Raw genomic sequence first — 21,024 nt, 5'->3', positions numbered from 1 at the left:
TTATTTATTGACGGTATAAGATTTGAAGAATTATTTTTACATTTTCCCAATGGATAAAAAACGGAAAAGATTTTCTTGTTATTCTCAACGACATATTCGAAGACTAATTGCAAAAAATACAGCAATAGATGTAGATACTGTATCTGAGCCAACACCGGGTTGTTCTTTTGATATATCTTCTGCTGATGAGAACAGTCCAGAATTAATATCTCAAAATCAAAATGATAGTACCGATATGATTCCGAAACCAAGTACTGATTCAGATGATAGCGACGATGACAATAATTTAAACAATAATATTGTTGGATCTGATATTAATAATATAGACTCTGAATAATATAGAACTGAATTCAATGATGTTGAAATACCTTGTGAAGTTATAGATTTACAGTTAGAAAAAAGAGAAAAATGAGAAAAAAGAGTTTTAATTAGAAAGTGAATTTGCAGATGTAATTGACGATCCAAATTTAGAAAATTATGATGAGTTTAAAAAAAATTTATGTCATTGGTATATAAATAACCATATATCGCACAAGGCTCTAGCTAATTTACTGATTATTTTACGGAAACATACAGATTTACCATTTCCCAAAGATTCACGAACTTTGTTAAATACTCCTAGAAATGTCGAATGCATTCCTACAGAAATGCAGTACTATCATTTTGGTTTTAAGAGAGCTGTTAAGAAAATGTTGCGGAAACATATACAAGTTAGTCTAACCAATGTTCTTAGGATTTTTATAAATATTGATGGACTACCAATTACGAAGTCTGGTAACGCTTCTTTATGGTTAATATTGTGTCTTGATACTGTTACAAAATTGGTATTTATTATTGGGGCATACTATGGCGAAGCTAAACCTGCAAATAATAATGTTTTCCTGCAAAAGTTTGTTGATGAAGCAATTTTTTGATAAATAATCCATTAATTTATGACGGACAAAAAATTGAAATTAAGGTGCATGGTTTAATATGTGATGCTCTAGCTAAATCTTTTATTTTAAATATTAAAAATCATAACGGTTACAACAGTTGTACGAAATGTACTATTCAAGGGAAGTCCATTAATGGACGAATATGTTTTCCCTCAGTAAATACCGATTTTGTTTTAAGAACTGATGAAGATTTTATAAATTATAAATATAACAATTATTAGATAGGAGAAACAATATTAAACGACATTCCTAATTTTAAACCTGTAACAGAAGTACCATTGGATTATATGCATCTAGTATGTTTAGGAGTTGTTAAGAAATTAATTTTACTTTAGCATATTGGACCAAGTTCAGTAAGACTTTCAAATCATATGAGACAAATGATATCAGAAGCGTTAATAAATTTGCGAAATACAGTACCTTCTGAGTATCATCGAAGACCAAGATCTTTAACATATTTTAGATTGTGGAAAGCAATTGAATTTCGGCAGTTTCTCTTATATACTGGTCCAGTCGTATTAAAAGATATTTTGAGAAAACATATTTATTTAAATTTTTTAAGTTTACACGTTGCGATGACAATTCTTGCAAGCTCAGTTCTTTCAAAACATATGAGTAATATAGACTATGCGCAAAGTTTATTAGAGTATTTTATCAATACATTCACTCAAATTTATGGTGAACAATATATTTCTCATAATATTCATAATTTATTACATATTTGTGCAGATGTTAGAAAGTATGGACCCGTAGATGAGTTCAGTGCGTTTCCATTTGAAAATCATATGTCATATATTAAAACATTGATTCGTAAACCAGATAAACCTCTCCAACAACTAATAAAACGGTACGCCGAAATAGAAAAGTTCGGTTTGAAGACCTTAAATGGTATTAACTTTAATGATCATATGCGATTGAAGAAAGCTCACAAAACCGGACCTCTGATTAATAGATATAATGTTGCTTCTCAATTAAATTTAAAATACTGCAGACTAATTCATATTTGATCCATTGCGATAATCAATAAAATAATTGTGTATTTTTAGAAAATGGAAACATAGTTTTAGTTTTAAACTTACAAGGGGAGGTCGCGGTTGACTCTTCACCGATTTTGATCTCCTTTGGTATGGTGAATCTACATCGAAAAAAAGTTACTCCGTGTTCGAGCTTTTCGTCCAATGCGCCTTGTAAAAAAAATTTTTTTTTTCCCAAAGTTTAGAGTAATTGTCAGGTTCGTTACGAGGTCTTAAGAAAGACACACTTTCAATCGGTGCCGCTAGTGCAGCGGCAGAGCACAAGAATAGTAATCTGGGATCCCAGGTTCAGAACTTTGGGCTGTCATAATTTTTTTTTTTTTTTTTTTTTTTTTTATTAATAATATGTCTTATTTATTATGATAAATAAATATTCGGCATATTTTTATCGTTAGTTATGCATATATCTCTTTATATATTTAAAATTAATAAAATGATCGTAATATAAATAAAATATTTTTATAGAGAAATGTTTTTAGAAATATTTTTACTTTTTAAAGATTTATACATTTTTTCAAATTTTCTTTAATCTAATAATGTTAGAATACACACTTTTCATAGCTTTACAAAATTCGGATTTTCTACCTGCTGTGAACCGCTGGATGAAACCGCTGGTTGTGAAAGTGTAAGGAACGTTGGAGGGAGAGGAGAGGGTCGTCTGATCCTGTCTACTAATAAGGGTTCTAGAAGGTCGGTTAGAAAATATCTTACTTATATATTTATGACATATTTATTACATATTGAAGCAAAAAATAATAATGAGTAATAAATTAAATTTTGTAAAGCTATGAAAAGTGTGTATTCTAACATTATTAGATTAAAGAAAATTTGAAAAAATGTATAAATCTTTAAAAAGTAAAAATATTTCTAAAAATATTTCTCTATAAAAATATTTTATTTATATTACGATCATTTTATTAATTTTAAATATATAAAGAGATATATGCATAACGATAAAAATATGCCGAATATTTATTTATCATAATAAATAATACGTTATTAAAAATAAAAAAAAAAAAAAAATTATGACAGCCCAAAGTTCTGAACCTGGGAACCCAGATTACTATTCTTGTGCTCTGCCGCTGCACTAGCGGCACCGATCGAAAGTGTGTCTTTCTTTAGGCCTCGTAACGAACCTGACAATTTCTCTAAACTTCGGGAAAAAAAAATTTTTTTTTACAAGGCGCATTGGACGAAAAGCTCGAACACGAAGCAACTTTTTTTCGATGTAGATTCACCATACCAAAGGAGATCAAAATCGGTGAAGAGTCAACCGCGACCTCCCCTTGTTAGTAGAAACTGAAGATAATACAAAATTAATAATTGGTAAAAAATTTAAATATGTTAAAAATTTATACTTGCTACCTTGTGAATCAAATACATTTAATATTCAAATTGTAATTGAAGAGGATCTCGTTCGCGTATGGTCATGTGACCAAATTCAGAGTAAAATGTGGAAAATGCCTTATAAAGATAATTTAAACATTGTTTTTCCTATTATACATACATAAAAGATATATATTTTTTATTTTATGAAATGACTTTTGACTCTTAATTTATGTTCAAACGTATTTTATTAAAACGTTTAACACTAATTGTAAGAAATTTAATTTTCTCGCCTTTTTCTAATTCTAATTATAATAAATCTAATTCTAATAAATCAATTTTTTTTTTAGATTTTTGGTGTTTTATTTCCGCGGCCATTTCTGCCCACTGTTCCATTCGCATCACTAATATATATGTATATTCATTTTCTATCTTCTATATGATCCGCTGCCCGATCACAGTTTCAATAGGCAAGGGCGACACAGATATACATAATAAAAAAATTGACTATTCTAAAGTTTCCTTTTTTATTAATTTATACTATTTTACTCTATGAGATAATTTTTTAATAATTTTTTAGTTTTTAAGTTGCCCGTATAATATTAAATTGTTGCAGTAAAATTATCCGTTGAAATTTATATTTTAAGCCTCGTATTAGACGATGCATTGAAGTTGGAAAAAATTGCAAATTAGAGATTAGAATTTAATCAATTAGAACAAAACGGATTAAAATTTCACTATTTTTTATCTTTTTTAGAATAAAATATTTACAGGCAATTGCGAAGATGTCGCGGTTTACAATAGCGCTTTTTGATGATGGACTACAGTTGGTGCCATCATCGTGGTTATTTGATAATAACACAATGTGTCACTGGCCGCCTTACACGAACGAAAAAAAATTCGGAAAGCAATCATCGAAGAAACCAGTCCTGATTGTGCTTGGTCTACTCACAAAATTCTGCGCATTTTTGGGACTTCAAGTGAGTAAATTATTTTACGACAATTTTAATATATGTTATTTAATATTGATTTTATATGTTGTATTTTCCATTAATTTTCAGGCACATACGAATCAGGAATTGAAAAGGTCAAGCTTGCTCAAGATTATTCCGACTTGGATATTTCCGATGTTGACATTTCACGTCAGAAACGTATACCACGTGAAAAAAAGATGTCCGAAAATTACTCTTCAACTTCTGATGACAGTGATCAAAATAATAACACTATTTCTGAAAATCAACAAGTGAAAAAGAAAAAGAATGCTTTTCCAGTACCACCGTTATTGCCAAAATCATTTATAGTCAAACCTATAAGCAACGAAATAATTCTAAGTGAGGAATTCTCTAATTCTAGTAAGGAATTTAATTCTAACAAAAATATTATAAAGGAGGTCTTAGTCACTTCAGACACTCCAGGCAAAAGTTAGTATAAAAAATATCTTACAAAATTATATATTTTATGTTGTATTATATACAATAAATTAATACGAAAAAAATTATTTATTTTAATTTTTTTTTATTATGATAATTATTATTATGTTTGTCCGAAAATATGTAATATTATATTTTTTTGCAGATATGCTGCCTGAAATATTGAGACGACTAAATCAAATATTAGCGAAATTAAGTTCAATAGATGATCATCTCTGCAAATTAGAAGAAAATCAAAATAATACTCAAAAGCATCAAGAAATGTCAGTTTTGCAAGAGTTCATAGCTTTACCATTAAAAACTAATGAAGAAATTTAAAATATGGAAAAAGATCTTGAAAATGAAGACTTTTTCAAACAAATGGTAAATATTTTTTCATATAAATTTTAAAATATGTTTTATGTGTAATTTATATGTGTATATATATATATATATATATATATATTTTTAATACCGTATTGAGATAAAATATTAAAGTAAAATACTAAAAATTAGTCTCAAAACTTACGTATAATACACTTTGCGAGAAGCAAATCTTTAAATCCCATATTTTTTAGCTTTCCAGCCCAGCTGTTGCAATTTATTACAATTAAGAATATAATATATATATATATATATATATATATATATATATTATATTCTTAATTGTAATAAATTATAATTTTTTTATAGGCCATTTCGTTGAATAGAATCGGCGGACGTGACAGTCGAGAATTAATTATAAACATTTTAAAAAGAACAATTACAAATGAGATAGCAATTCAATATAGCTGGGCTGGAAAGCTAAAAAATATGGGATTTAAAGATTTGCTTCTCGCAAAGTGTATTATACGTAAGTTTTGAGACTAATTTTTAGTATTTTACTTTAATATTTTATCTCAATACGATATTAAAAATATAAATATTAATAAATGTTTTAGGAGCCATTCGTTTAACGGATGATAAAATAACTGAAAAAGAAATGATAAATTATATTTCCAAGTGGCTTGTACAAGCCACTTTAAGACACGAGCGTAGTCTTGAACCAAAAAAAAAACGTAAGTTTTTGAAAATTGTATAATTAATAATATAGATTTTTGAACGGTATTGAACAATGATATATTAATTTTCTAAAATTTTTTTAATGTTTATTTTTTTATTGAATTATTTTATATAATGTATAAGATAATTTATACAAAAATAGCCGTTTTTTAATATTATATTTTTATTTTTATTTTCAGTAATCAGAAAACAGCGGACGAAGAGGCAATATAAAAAAAAATATTATTATATATATTTTAATATATTTTAAAACATTACACAGAAATAATATAATATAATACATTAAATATTAAATATAAAATAATATAAAATTAAAAAAATAAAATTGAAAAAGAATTATTAAATTAGTTTTTTTTAATAATATTTATTCCTCTCTCTCTCTCTTTCTCTCTCTCTCTCTCTATATATATATATATATCTAAAAATTATATGTATGTTTTAAAATTGTCTGATAATAAATAATAATATAGTAACGTGAGTAAATTAGTATACAATATGTACTGACACGGGTACTTATTATTAGACTTGGCAATTTATTGCTTTTTCACTTATATTTTTTCATCGATACTTTATGTCAGCGCGATAAAGAGACAAGGCGGAAACGAATATTAATTCTTGTTGAATATTATCTTGTAGCAATCAGATTGACGAATATGTTGATTCTTAATTTTTTTCGATTATTGATGTTTATGTATAATCTGCTCCATAAATACTTATAGCGTGAAAGAACTTACGAATAATGTATATATGATGGCTGAATGCAAAAATGTTCAGTCTATCACCCAGAAAACTCGAGTCTATAAAATCTATCAATATCAATTTTTTTTTAATTAAAAAAAATTTTTTTTAATATATAATATATTGGAATATACAAAAATTATTGTAAAAAATATATTTTTTAAAAGCGATAAAAAAATTTAAATATTACAAATATTTTAATCATTTTACAACTACACACACACATTATATATATATATATATATATATATATATATATATATATATATAGTATATAAATGCAAAATTATTCCGTATATAAATTAATTCAGTAATAATTGCAGCTACACACACACACACACACACACACACACACACACACACACACACACACACACACACACACACACAGAGCTGCTATGTTGATTTATTACTGGATTAATTTATATACGGAATTATTTTGAATTTATATACAATGTGTGTGTAAAAAAACTTATATATATTTTATATTTTATAAATAAAAGTTAAATAAATACAAATTATGTAGACAATGTACAAGATGTTCGTGCCATGTTAAAAGCTCAAGCTTCAATCGATAATTAATAATCCAATGAATCTAATAATCAACAATTATTTTTATATGATATAATAGTATATTTGAATAATATATAAAAATATTAAAAAATATTATTTTACAGATTATTATAATTAAAAAAGAATATAAGTGGGAAATTATAACATTGATGTTATGTTACTGTTACTTTGTGTTTACTGGGATGGTGCTTTTTTTTTTTTTTTTTTTAAGTGGGGGAAATCTTCAAAAAGCACCCCGGTTTTCCGGGGTAGTGTGAGATTCTTACTCACTAAAACCCCCACTGTGCATACGTTACCTGCTGCAATATAATGGCATTGATTCAATGCTAGCCACGCCTCTTCATTAAAGTGATCCGCCCTTCAGACATGAACTCCAATCTCTCTGCAACAATAAACAACTCTATGCTGCGTACATAGAATATCAATATAATAAAAGAAATTATTCATTTTTAAATCTGAAAGTAAAATAATGTGAGTTATATAATATTAGAATATTAATTAGTAATAATAAAATAATAATTTTTTGCGCTTGTCGGAAACACAACAACAGAGGCGCAAAAAAAATAAATAAATAAAAAACAACACGAATCAATAATTCGAGTGGATCGCAATTTAAAGTGAGTTATGATCGCGTCGCAAAGTGACCTCAACCATATTATGGGAAGTATATACTCTATAAAATATTTCTTGTTCTTTTACATGCAAGCTTATTTATAATATATGTTTCTCATATACTTATATCTTGTTATTTGCTTAATTTTCATCTGCTTATCATGATCTATTTTTGAAAATAGTACATTGCAAAACAAAACCTATCTGATTTTAACACTTTGCGACGCAATCACCTCACTTCAAATTGCGATCTAATTTGCAATGCACTATTTTCAAAACTAAAATATAATATATAAAATTAAATTAATAATTAATAATAATAAAAAATAATAAATAATAATAATCAAAGAAAGGTTTTTTTTTTATTCGACCAACACTGGCAATGATTTATTCAATTAATCTTCAACACTACGTTTCGACCATGGGTTTTGGTCCTTCTCAAGTGTACTACATAAACACAATATAGACAATAATTAGCGCAATCACTTAATATTTTCATAGCTAAACAAATTTCAACTATTAAAATGTATATTATTACCTAAGTTTCGTTATAATTTCTCATAGAACGCAAATAATTACGTAACGGATTAAAAAGTTTCTTCTGTTAAAACACATCGTCATTACACATAAGAAGTTGAGAGCAGACTAAGCGACCTTTATTATTTTATCATAGTTTTTGTTTAGATTTTCAGTGTCCTTTTGTAAATTCAGCGTGTTGTCAAATTTTTTAATAAAAAACATTTCAGCAATCTCTCTTTTTCTTACGTTTTTCTCATTGTATAATACTTGGGGGGCAGACCACTTAAAATCATGTCCACAATCAAGTTTATGTTTGCTAATTACTGAGAGATTGCTGGCATGCATTTTTATGTTGTTAAACCTTTCCTTTGCGCTTAATTGTATCGTCGCTTGGCAGCCCGCTGTATAATGTCGCAAGTTTTGTTCACAATATTCTACATCGCTCCATTAAAAAACCTGAATCTCACGTTAAGGATGGTTGGTCTTTTACCACAAATATTACAGGTAAAACTATTGGTGAAGGCGAGGTGATGATCTCACTTGATGCTTCTTCGTTATTCACTAATATTCCTAAGCAGCTTGTTATAAATGCTATTGAGAAACGTTGGGTTGACATTGCACATAACACAACGTTTAATTTACCTCAGTTCTTACATGCAGTTGAAACCGTTTTAGATTCAACCAGTTTTTGTTTTGAGGGACGGTTTTATGAACAGATTTATGGCAGTCCGATGGGCTCCCCCTTATCACCCATTTTAGCCGATATAGTGATGGATGATTTGGAGACACTATGTTTGAGCATGCTTAGTTTCCCGGTCCCACTGTACTATAGATACGTAGATGACGTTTTCGCTATCATCCCGAAGACCAAAATCGACGAGATTCTATTGACTTTCAATAGTTATCACCCTCGTTTACGTTTTATGTTTGAATTGGAGGACGATTCCACAATCAATTTGTTGAACACCACAGTCATCAGATGCGATGGCAAACTTATAACAAATTGGTTTCGTAAATCTACATGTTCGGGTAGATATATTAACTATCACTCCAATCATCCGACGAAGTATAAAATGAATACGATTTCCAATCTTGTCGATCATGCTATTTTGTTATCGGATGATCGATTCCATCAAAGTAACATCGAAATTGTGGAAAAAATTCTCCACAAAAATTGTTTTCCAACGCACGTCATCAGACGTCAAATTAAAAAAAGACTTAATATGTTGAAACATCGTAAGATTAATAAATTTGAAACTGACAAAGATAATTTTATAAATAATCACTTTGATGTATCAACCGTTATCACATTACTATATGTCATCGGTTTAAGCGACAACATACAACGAGAACTTAACAAGATTGGCTTAAATGTAATATATAATATACCGAAAAAAATGGATTTAATAATTAAGCGAAACAAAGATACAATTCCTATAAATAATAGAACAGAAGTGGTGTATAAAATTGATTGTGAGAATTGCAATGCTTCCTATATAGGTCAAACGAAAAGACACTTGGGTACCCGCGTGAAAGAACATTTTAACAACATAAAAATGCATGCCAGCAATCTCTCAGTAATTAGCAAACATAAACTTGATTGTGGACATGATTTTAAGTGGTCTGCCCCCCAAGTATTATACAATGAGAAAAACGTAAGAAAAAGAGAGATTGCTGAAATGTTTTTTATTAAAAAATTTGACAACACGCTGAATTTACAAAAGGACATTGAAAATCTAAACAAAAACTATGATAAAATAATAAAGGTCGCTTAGTCTGCTCTCAACTTCTTATGTGTAATGACGATGTGTTTTAACAGAAGAAACTTTTTAATCCGTTACGTAATTATTTGCGTTCTATGAGAAATTATAACGAAACTTAGGTAATAATATACATTTTAATAGTTGAAATTTGTTTAGCTATGAAAATATTAAGTGATTGCGCTAATTATTGTCTATATTGTGTTTATGTAGTACACTTGAGAAGGACCAAAACCCATGGTCGAAACGTAGTGTTGAAGATTAATTGAATAAATAATTGCCAGTGTTGGTCGAATAAAAAAAAACCTTTCTTTGATTTATATCTACTGGCGACTGTCATTTAAATTCGAAATAATAATAATATTAATAATAATTAAAAATTAATTATTTATTAAAAACAAATATAATATAATTAAAAAAAAATTAAATATTGTGATTATAGAATGGGCCCCTCCAACGCCCATTCCCGTGAGAACGCAACCAATATCCTTTTATCGTCTCTCCGAGATTTTAATTCACATGCGAGATAGAGTAACAATTACATGTTACTATATGTTCTATACAATGACAATTGCAGATAACTTCTACCATCTTATTTTATCTTTGCTCATTTTTGCATTATGGCAGCAATAAAAGCTTACAAAGATGGAATAATGAAAAATATTAATTCGGGAAAGGCAATAATTTGTTGCTTTCTAGAATTTTAATTAAATGACGTCTCATGCATTTTACGTCACTGGAATATTTTTCATTACAAGGATTTCCTTTCAAGGCTACAGTTGTAGCGAAAGCCGCAGCATAAATTCCACAAGAGGTACAATCCGGTTGTGTTTGTACCTCTTCGAAAATTACATCATACTTGTTAATCTTGGGATAACGAAGGCGAATATATTCTTTTTCTTTAGCAGCCAATTTATCGTACGTAGTACCAGCTAGGCTGTCGTACACGTGAAGTTTGGTGCCATCAAAATAAATGCATCGCCAATGATCTGTGCAATTTCCGCCAATAATTTGTAAGCTTTTATTGCTACGACTAGCTTCAATTATGTGCGGGTATTCTAAATATAACACACTTTGTGTTTCAAAGTAAGAAGTCTCTCTTACAATGCGTAAAAATAAATCTAACGATTCATCATTTAATTTACTATCTATGGGCAAAACATTATTCTCTACTAATAAAAGAGAAGGTATCACATCATCTAACATTTTTCTTAGTCTTTTTATGTTATCCTCAGTTAGATCTCGTTTTTCATTCGAGTAATCAGTTATAATGCAATCATCATCTTGCTCTATTTCTGGAATAGCAACAGTGGTAGTAGTGCTTTCGATAACACTTTCCACTTTTATGTCATTTTTCCGAGCTGCTTGTGCTTCGATGACATACTGCGGTTCCCGAATAGGCATATTTCTTGCTACTCTACTATCTATTATTTCAGGAACCAAGCAGTCCTCGTAGAATCGTTTAAGCAGTGCTGACATTTTTGTTTCCCAAAATCTGTCATCACGCTACACAATCGTGTACTTCAATCCAAAGGGTGTCCACACAGCAAAAATGCAATACTTTCTTTGCGTTATGTGGAGTTGTCCCTGCACTTGGAAGTAGTACGCGTGTCTTTGATTCATTCGAGTGTCATCCGTTTATCAAATATTCTATAAATATCTGAAATCTTATTGAGCATTGCAGTGATAGGAGACACATGCCGCGCCGCATAAGGACATTTAATCTCAACGATAGTATCGTCTCCGACAATGCCGTCAGGCGTCGCGGCAAGATATGGGATAGTTTCATCTATAAATATACCACAATTATTAATTTCTATCCCTAATTCCATCTGCAATTGCTCTCGTGCCATCATTTCTTTTTCTTTACCCCACTCAACAGCCGCGCTCGTCAATCGAGGAGGATAAAGAATTGCTTTCACAAGATTTTGGCACGAAGTTGTTTCTCTTCTGCTACAAACTTTTCCAAAGTTTGAAGCAGTGAGAAGATTTCGCCGTATGTTGTGCCACTCCGGGTTTTCATGCTGATCCCGTGTAGCACACTCCAATACAGCACAATTACGTTGTTGATCTAATAACATTTCATAATGAAGTCTCAGCTGTTCGTACATATTACCTTCGATATCTGGCCGTTCTACATTTGGTCCATAATCTTTATCAGCCGTTATTTTAGCGGAAAATTTAGATATACGAACAGAGAGACCTAAATCTTTCGCCGCACGTGTTCGTTTAAGTTGGTTGGCATTTTTTTTATATTTCTATTTTCAATTATTTCAGTTTGTGTGGGTGGTTTTTTATCCATTGCACGACAAACAGAACTCAAGGTTCGCGAAGTATTAAATTGCACTACGGATGCTTTAACGCGTGTTTGATAAGAGCCTTTCATGGCATAATGAACGCGCTTGCCACCAATAAATTTACTTATAATTGCATTACAACTTTCAATAGAATTACTAGTAAATTGATATAGTAAGCTATCGGCATTTTCTATTATGCGTTTCATAGCATTTTCTACTTTTTGTAATAATCCTGCACGTTGTAATTGGGACACAAGATTTTTCTCGCCTTCTTTCTGTTGTCCATTACAGAAATATTGAAGCGAAGCACAATCTTTATGTTCACCAAATACATGGCTAGATATATTATTTAAATCTTTAATTAATTCTGAAATTTTTGTTTGCCAACTAACTTTACGATTGCGACGAAAATCGACAGCCTTTACAACAGCGTTTCGAATTTTCATAACGCTGCTCGCAACGGCCTTCTTCAATTTTGAAATATTTCTACTACCGGTACTACCCGCTTCACGTATTTTATTACAAAGATTGCGGAGAAGATGATTTCTATCACCTGCACCGATTAGAGCAGAGAATTTCAGCACGTCAGAATGAACAGCTAAGTCCTTCTAGTAATAGAGCTTGCGGAGACACGCAAAACGATCCTAGAGCTTGCGCGAGTACCGCGAGTGCCGTGATTATCGCGGGTGATCCGAATTACGATTTCCGCGCGAAAACGGGCTTTAAATTAAAGCCCGATGTATACGACGGAAAAGTTCCGCTGCGGGAGTTCCTCTCTCAATTTATTTTGATAGCGATTGCAAATAACTGGGACGATAAAACGAAAACAATTGCTCTCGCCGCGAATTTAAGGGGAAAGGCGCGAACCGTATTAGAAAATGTCGAGAATTTTGAAGAAATAACCTTCGCGGAATTAAGATCAAAATTAGAGTTGCTTCTTGGGGAAGGGAATTTGACACAAAATTATTATTCTCTCTTCACAAGTAGGAAGCAAAGATTCGGGGAAGATTTCACTTCATATGGGGCCGAACTCGAAAGATTTTCGCGACTCGCCTATCCTGAATGTCCTTTCGCGGTCCGCGATAAAATTGCTTGCTCAATTTGTTTCTGCTTTATTAGACGGTTTTGTAAAAAGAACTCTTCAATTGGAGGGGATAACCTCCTTAAATTTGGCTATTGAAAGAGCAAAGACTATTAAAATTATTCAAGGAGAAAATTACGATCGGAAAAGAGAAAATTTCGGAAATAACGGGAGGTTTAATAAGAATTTTGAACGGCAAAATTATCAAAAGGCGGAGAGGAACGACGCGCGAACTTACGCGGAGAAAAAGAAGGACGAATTCTCGAAAAATTCGGGAGAGAAAGCGAATAATTTTTCCTCTTTTTCCTCTAAACAGAAGGAATGTTGGTCTTGCGGAAAGACCGGACATCTTCGTTTTCAGTGTCCCGACGGAAAGGGAAACTCGAATTAGTCGAGCTTTTCGGGGAAAGTTTGACTTTTGCGGATAACACCCCGACTTTTGATTTTGTAGAATGTAGTGTTAGGAGAATAGAACAGAGAAATTATTTTTCGTATTTTGGAAGAGTAAATGGAAAAAGTTGTTTATTTAAGATAGATACGGGCTCCGACGTTTCGTTATTAAATAGTGAATTGGTAGAAGAGAATCTTGAAAAAATTCGAGTTAAAAATATTAATTTGAAATATCCGACGGGAGAGAAAATTTCAATCGAATTTTTGGTAAAAGTAAAGATCAAAATTGGAAATTATTCTGTTGAAATTCCTTTATTTGTTGCAGAAATAAATGATCAATGTATACTCGAAATTGATTTTCTTAAGATAATTAATTTAGACAATGTTTTTAATGAAGCTTTTAATGAATCTACGTTTGAAAAAGATTTTCAATGTTCACGAATGGAAAATTTTTCTAAAAAAATCCCGTCTATTCTAAACCAACTTTATGAAAAAAGTTCTATTCATTTGGAAGAAATTCAAAAAGAAACTTTTATTATTTTCTTAAACGAATTTCAAGATTTATTCTCTTGCAATATTGTTGCTGGAAATTGTGACGTTATTGAACATGTTATAAATGTCAAAGACTCTCTCCCCATTAAACAGGCACCCCGTAGGATTCCTTTACAGATGAGGGAGGAAGTTGATAAAATTATGGAGGAGATGAAAACCGAAGGAATTATCGAGGAATCACAAAGTCCTTGGGTTTCTCCAGCAGTGATGGTTAAAAAGTAAGATGGAACTCTCAGATTTTGTATCGATTATCGAAAACTCAACAATATCACGGTAAAAGATTCCTATCCCCTCTCTCGAATCGACGATATTTTGGATTATTCCAAATTCCAATTATCAGGTAACTCTTGGTTTTCTACGCTTGATTTGAAAAGTGGATATTGGCAGTTGAAAATCCGTCCTTCAGACAAAGAGAAAACAGCTTTTTCAATTGGTAAAGGACTTTGGTAGTTTACTGTAATGCCTTTTGGATTATGTAACGCCCCTGCAACATTTGAGCGACTAATGGAAAAAGTCTTACACGGGATAATTTCAAAAAAATGTTTAGTTTATTTAGACGATATTATCATTTTTGGAAAAGATTTTTTCGAAATGTTTGAGAATCTTAAAGAAGTATTTTTACGATTACGAAAAGCAAATCTTAAAATTAATCCAAAAAAATGTTTACTTTTACAAAGAAATGTTAAATATTTGGGACACGTAGTTTCTGAACAGGGCGTTACCACTGATCCTGAGAAAATAACTGCTGTAAAAGATTGGCCAGTACCTCATACTAAAAAGCAATTGCGTAGTTTCCTGGGGTTTTGCTCGTATTATAGAAAATTTGTTAAAGATTTTTCTTCAATAGCTAAACCTCTTTTTGCGTTGACAGAGAATCAAATCAAATTTGTTTGGAGTAATGAATGTGATAATGCTTTTAGAAACTTAAAATTAATGTTATCTTCATCCCCAGTGTTATCTTTTCCAAAGGGGGAAGGTCGATTTATTTTAGACACCGATGCTTCAAATATCGGAATCGGTGCAGTTTTATCGCAAATACAAAATGAGAAAGAAATGGTTATTGCATATTTTAGTCATGTTCTTAGTAAAACTGAACGGAATTATTGTGTAACTCGTCGCGAATTATTAGCGATTATTGACGCTATTAACTTTTTTCGCCATTATCTTCCGAAATTTTTTAATTAGAACTGATCATATTTCTTTAAAATGGTTGATGTCCTTTAAAGATTTAGAGGGGCAACTAGCTCGTTGGAGAGACTTCAAGAATATGATTTCGAAGTACAACATCGGAAAGGAGAATCTCACAAAAACGCCGATGGATTATCCAGACGACTGTGTGAGACTTATGGTTGCGAATATTGTGCCAAAGTAGAAGAAAAAAATTCAACCGAGAACGGAAAAATAGTTGCCCGAATTATACTTCAAAGAGAAAATCTTGAGGAATGGCGTAGAGACCAAGAGGAAGATCCTAGTGTTACTATTATTATTCGAGGAAAAGGGAAGGAACACGTCCACCTCGTTCTGATTTAATGACCCATGATATTTCCGTTCAAATTTATTGGACTTATTGGGATGCATTAGTTCTTCAGAATGGAATCCTTTACAAAAAGTGGGAAGCCTCAAATTTAAAATCTAGCTTTCTTCAATTAATTGTTCCTCGAAAACGAGTGAAAGAGATCCTTGAAGAAGTACATGATTCTCCTTCGGGAGGTCATTTCGGAATAAATAAAACCTTAGAGAAGGTTCGGAAACGTTTCTATTGGGATGGATTCGTGCATTCAATCTTCTCCACAACGATATTTGGATACGGTGGAAAATCTCTTAATTTTTTTAATACGTTACTATCACCGTCACCGATATATTTACTATAAATAAGGCCATGCATTTCTAAACTAAGTCGGAAGCCTTCGAGGATTATATCACTTTCCATACTGGTGGAGCTCTGATTGCTTCCCCAATTTTTAAAACATAAATGTTCTTTTGCTACTGCATTAATTTTAGCTGCTCTCGCGCAGACAATACAATATTTATTTCGGACACCAACAAATAATACTTTTTTAGAATGATATCCCGTAATAATAGCTGCTCCGGATGGAGAATCGTAACTACCAGTACGGTAGGATCTCTTCATCCACGAACCGTCTGTTATCACGGGTATATGTGGAATTCCATCTATGATATATCCTCTTTCAATTGCCAAACGTTTTTCCTCTTCGCCAGCCACGCGCACTTCTTCTTCCGCGGCGGCGGCGAAGGCTTCCGACATTTCATTATGATGCTTTATATATTTTTTATTACCCATGCATGGAATATCTGCAGCAGCAAGAAGTTCTTCAAGCTGCTTATGACCAGTCCCTGTCAATATAGTACCGGATACGATACCACTATTGACATCCAATATTCTGTCGTCTTTCGGTTCACTCCAAAAGCTACGAGTGAAGTTACACATTCGACATTTGACAGAAAATTTGGTTTTCAGACCGTCATGCTTCTTTTCGCTTATTACAAGATCAGTAAAACGACATTCGCCGATCCAATGAGTGGACAGTCTCTGCAATTCAGCAAAAACATGCCCAAAATCGACGATACATCATCCACTAATCTGTTCAGAATACAAACGATTTGCGTCGATATTCCCAACAGTATGCAAAACAAAATTTTCAATATCTTCGACGTCTTCGACATTTTCGATGTCTTCAACATTTTCGACGTTTTCGACATCTTCAACATTTTCAACGTCTTCGATATCTTTGATATTGTTTTGCATAATACTTTCCGATTCCATGCATGAATCTGTAGAACTGTCAAGAAATGTATTCAACGACTGCGGTGTCAACGCATCATTATCTGTCATGACATTTGTCTCATCTGTATATGCGTACGGCTCGTTCGTCGACAAACTTGTCAAATTTTCACAAAATTTACGAACATCTGATACTGATCCCACAGAATCATCATCATCGAAAATATTAATATTTTTGTCTGATTGAAATTTCTGTGTCGTGCATGCATCGACAGATAATTGAGAAAATGTTTCCATAAAAGATAATGATGTCAACGTGTCGTCATCTACATTTCTTTTATCCTCGCATGCATATAATTGGTGTGACGTACCTGGAATTTCTTTGAAATCCGATACGCATTCCAATAAACCTTCTCCGGAGTCCTCAATTATTTCTTCATTGACGAAAGAATTGTCACAAGAATTCCTGTCACTTGCTTGTCGCATACGACGCATTTTCTGTGCTACAGATAAACGCCTCGCGGACGTTGTTTTCTTGTTAGTACATTTTGGCATAATGAATATATATATATATATATATATATATTGTATATACCTAAATAATACTAATAATACAAGAAAATAATACACAGATAATAATAAATACTATAATAAGAAGAGAACCTCTCTCTCAACACTATGTGTGTGTACACTGTACTTTACAATACTAAAGGCACTGTAGTAAAAAACTACACTGAAATATACTCAATACATGAAATAATAATGCATGAAACAAATAAGTTGTGTTATCGATGCTTCAAAGTCAACGCACCAATCATGGCACTTCATTGGTTGCGCGATTGCAAACGATATAATTACTCGATAGTACCTTGCAACATGGCGAATCGAGAACATGGTGAGTAATTGTTCTTTTCATTTATATATGCAATTATAAGAATATGTATATGTATACATACGTTCATACTATATATTATTTACTTATTAAAGTCCATACTATATAAAACATTAATTATTTATATATGACATTGCATTATTTATTGTAATTCTTGTAAAGTTATGGATTTTTCTATCCTATGATAACCTGTTGTATTATCAACACATACATATATACATATTAGGGTGGTCGTTAAATGGAAGATCATGTTGGATGGTCATAAATCAGCTCCAAATGTAGAAAAAATAATTCTCTAATTTTTTCAGATTTTTATTTTCAGCTCTGAGTCTCCCTGTTTGCACGTGGATTTTTTCCATTTAAAAAAATACCAATTTAAGTAATTTTTAGATTAAAAATAGAATCAACAAACCTGATTTAAATAAGTTTCGCTGCCGTGAGGTATAGCATGAAATTGTATATGGGGTATTTCACTCGAGTTGTGTGTTATGTTATATTCTTATATCAATTCATTTATTTATTCATTTATATGTTATTTAAATATTATTTATATGATATTTTTTAATAATTTGAAAAAAATACTAATTTACTTCAGTTCTAGATGGAGTCAGCTGCAAAAGTAGTGAATAAAATTATTCAATTTTTCATAAAAGATAGTCAAAAATCGTATATGGGCTATTCCACACGAGTCGTGGGTGTTTTTAATTCAGTTAATTATTTTTTATCCATTTTTCAAGCAATGTAACGACGTATTTTATATTTTTTTGAATTTTTCTTGAACTTTAAATCGTCGTTATTTTCGACTATATAGAAAAAAGATGTGTAGGGAATTCCATTCCAGTGCTCAATGATTAAGCGCAAATTTTCGATAATTTTTTTTTTTTTTTAGAAAAAAATTGATAACAGAAAAAAAAAATTGATGACAGAAGCAGCTGCAGAACTGTGGTGTTAAGATATTAAGCTCTCATGTGAAATACCTAAAACAAAAGCCCAATGTATCATCAGGACTACCAATACAAGAAAATAAGCTGTATTAAAAAAGAATACAAAAAAATTATATCTTCAATAAAAAAAAATCAATGGAAAATAATAAATTAATCGATATATTGATTACTCCGTAAAATAATAATTTAAATTTTTTCACTCGATTTGTGTGTAGTATAACACACACAACTCGAGTGAAATACCTCATATACGATGTTTTACTATTTTCACGGCAATGAAACGTATTTCATAAAATGTCGCTATTTTAGACTAGAACTAACTTAAATAAATATTTTTTAAATGAAAAAGAAAATTATGTGCCAACAGGGAGACTCAGGACTCAAAATAAAAATCTGAAAAAATTAGAGATTTTTTTTTTTTCACATTTAAAGCCGATTTACGACTGTCCAACATTAAAATTCTGAAAAAACCCATATAACGACCACCCTAATACATATATATGAATATGCATGTATTGTACGCATTTATATATATAATTTATATTTTATATATATATATATAGATAATTAAATATTTTTTTGCAGCATTACCGATGCCCATGCCGGTTGCCCGCGTGCAGCTCGGTCACGTGCAACCTGCCCACGTGCAGCCTGGCCACGTGCAACCCGGCTAGTGCTGCCTGGGCCTGGCCATAATTTTCGCCCGCCCCCTCCTTACGTGCTACAATTAGTAGTGCCAGAACGTCGACCGCAGAGTGTAATAGCGTTTTTCACTGGGCAGAACTGAGTGCGCACTGGAAACTCATCGAGTTCAGGGGACACTGCCGGAGTGCACTGAAAGTGCGAGTTTTTTGCACTCCCAACTAAACACGTCCATTATTCTCAGTGCCATCTCAGTGCGGTTTTGTGGCGCATTGTGCCGCTGTATTTGATACCATTTGATACAAAAATTTATAATTCATTATGGAAGGTTTGACCGATTTGACTATTTCTTTTAAAGTCAACAATGATATAATAACTATCACCCTTCAACCGCTTGAAATGGATTTATATAATAAATTAAAGAGTAAGTACATACATGTGATCTTGGTTTTTGAGGTTATTCCAGTGCACATGTTTGAAAAGAATGTTGATGAAAATTTCATTTCAGGAAAACAAGTGTAAAAAACGTTTTAAGCCATTCTACAATTGCGTAAACGTGATTGTAAAGTGATTGTAAGACGCAGTTGTAAGCCGCTGTTACGGTTTTAAAGTACGTTGTAGGAGATGGTCGAACTTCATCTTCCACGTTTACAACCAAAGCTGTGTACTGTAAACCGTAACAGCGGCTTACAACTGCATCTTACAACCACTTTACAATCACGTTTACGCAATTGTATAATGGGCTTTAAAGTTTCGTTGTACAGTTTGAAGATATATAACAATAATTTTATTTATTACATTTTGTATATGGCGTTAATTGTACTAGTGTATAAAAAAGATCTTCGAGCGTCTGGAACGGAATAACTTGTTCTTATCTTTTTTTACAATTAATACTTGCATAGCTTTTCTAGCTTGTCAAACATTTCTTTTTGTATTTCAAAATGTATATAAAAAAAATTAATAGATTTCTCTACTATCACTTTTAGATGATGATGCCTATAGCGCACAATACGTAAAGCTCCTCATCCGAAATGGATTATTTGTTCTAAATGGCAATGATCAGGAAATTCGGGAAATATATCGAATGAATGGAGAGGAGTAAGTAGAAAGTAGAATATATATACTGTTGAAACCATGTAATTGGGAAATAGGAATGAATGCGAGCGATAAAAATTTTCTCTAAGAGCAAAATTAGTAAGATTATGTAATTATACCTAGATATTGTATTGCAGAGAAGAATTGATATATTATGCTAATGTCCACAATTTGGCACGGACTAATGATGAGCAACTGGCAGAGTGCAATAAAGAAAATGATGCAACAAATTACTCTGAATCACAGGACTGCAGTGAAAAGAGTACCGGTAAATATAATTGAATGCAGAATTTTTAGTACTTCTATCGCAAAATAATGTCAATACTGTAACAACATATGAAACAAAATATCCTAATAAGCAGACAATATTTTAAAATGTTTTTTAGTGCTTTTTAAATAAAATTTTATTAAAAAAACATT

At 31.3% G+C, this 21,024-nt stretch overlaps 1 protein-coding gene across 1 annotated transcript; it reads left to right on the top strand.

Moving 5' to 3' along the window:
• Positions 1-5,046: 5,046 nt before the first annotated feature.
• LOC145939853 (uncharacterized) lies at positions 5,047-15,660 on the top strand. Its single transcript, XM_083044475.1, has 4 exons — positions 5,047-5,088; positions 5,398-5,557; positions 5,646-5,762; positions 15,515-15,660. The coding sequence occupies exons 1-4, from the start codon at positions 5,047-5,049 to the stop codon at positions 15,658-15,660; spliced, it is 465 nt and encodes a 154-aa protein (XP_082900601.1).
• Positions 15,661-21,024: the final 5,364 nt, after the last annotated feature.

The sequence above is a fragment of the Prenolepis imparis genome, unplaced genomic scaffold (assembly GCF_030444845.1).
Source record: "Prenolepis imparis isolate NDT839.2.m4 unplaced genomic scaffold, iyPreImpa1.0 SCAF_8, whole genome shotgun sequence".
Classification (NCBI taxonomy): Eukaryota; Metazoa; Arthropoda; class Insecta; order Hymenoptera; family Formicidae; genus Prenolepis; species Prenolepis imparis.
Note: the sequence above shows the minus strand (reverse complement) of the source record. Positions and strands in the feature narration are given on the sequence as shown.

What these genes read in the sequence shown, in the direction of transcription:
- LOC145939853 (XM_083044475.1), top strand. Translation starts at nt 5,047, where the DNA reads ATGGAAAAAGATCTTGAAAATGAAGACTTTTTCAAACAAATG. An exon ending in AAGACTTTTTCAAACAAATG is followed by an intron (nt 5,089 to 5,397) that starts GTAAATATTTTT and finishes ATTTTTTTATAG; the next exon opens with GCCATTTCGTTGAATAGAAT. An exon ending in TCTCGCAAAGTGTATTATAC is followed by an intron (nt 5,558 to 5,645) that starts GTAAGTTTTGAG and finishes TAAATGTTTTAG; the next exon opens with GAGCCATTCGTTTAACGGAT.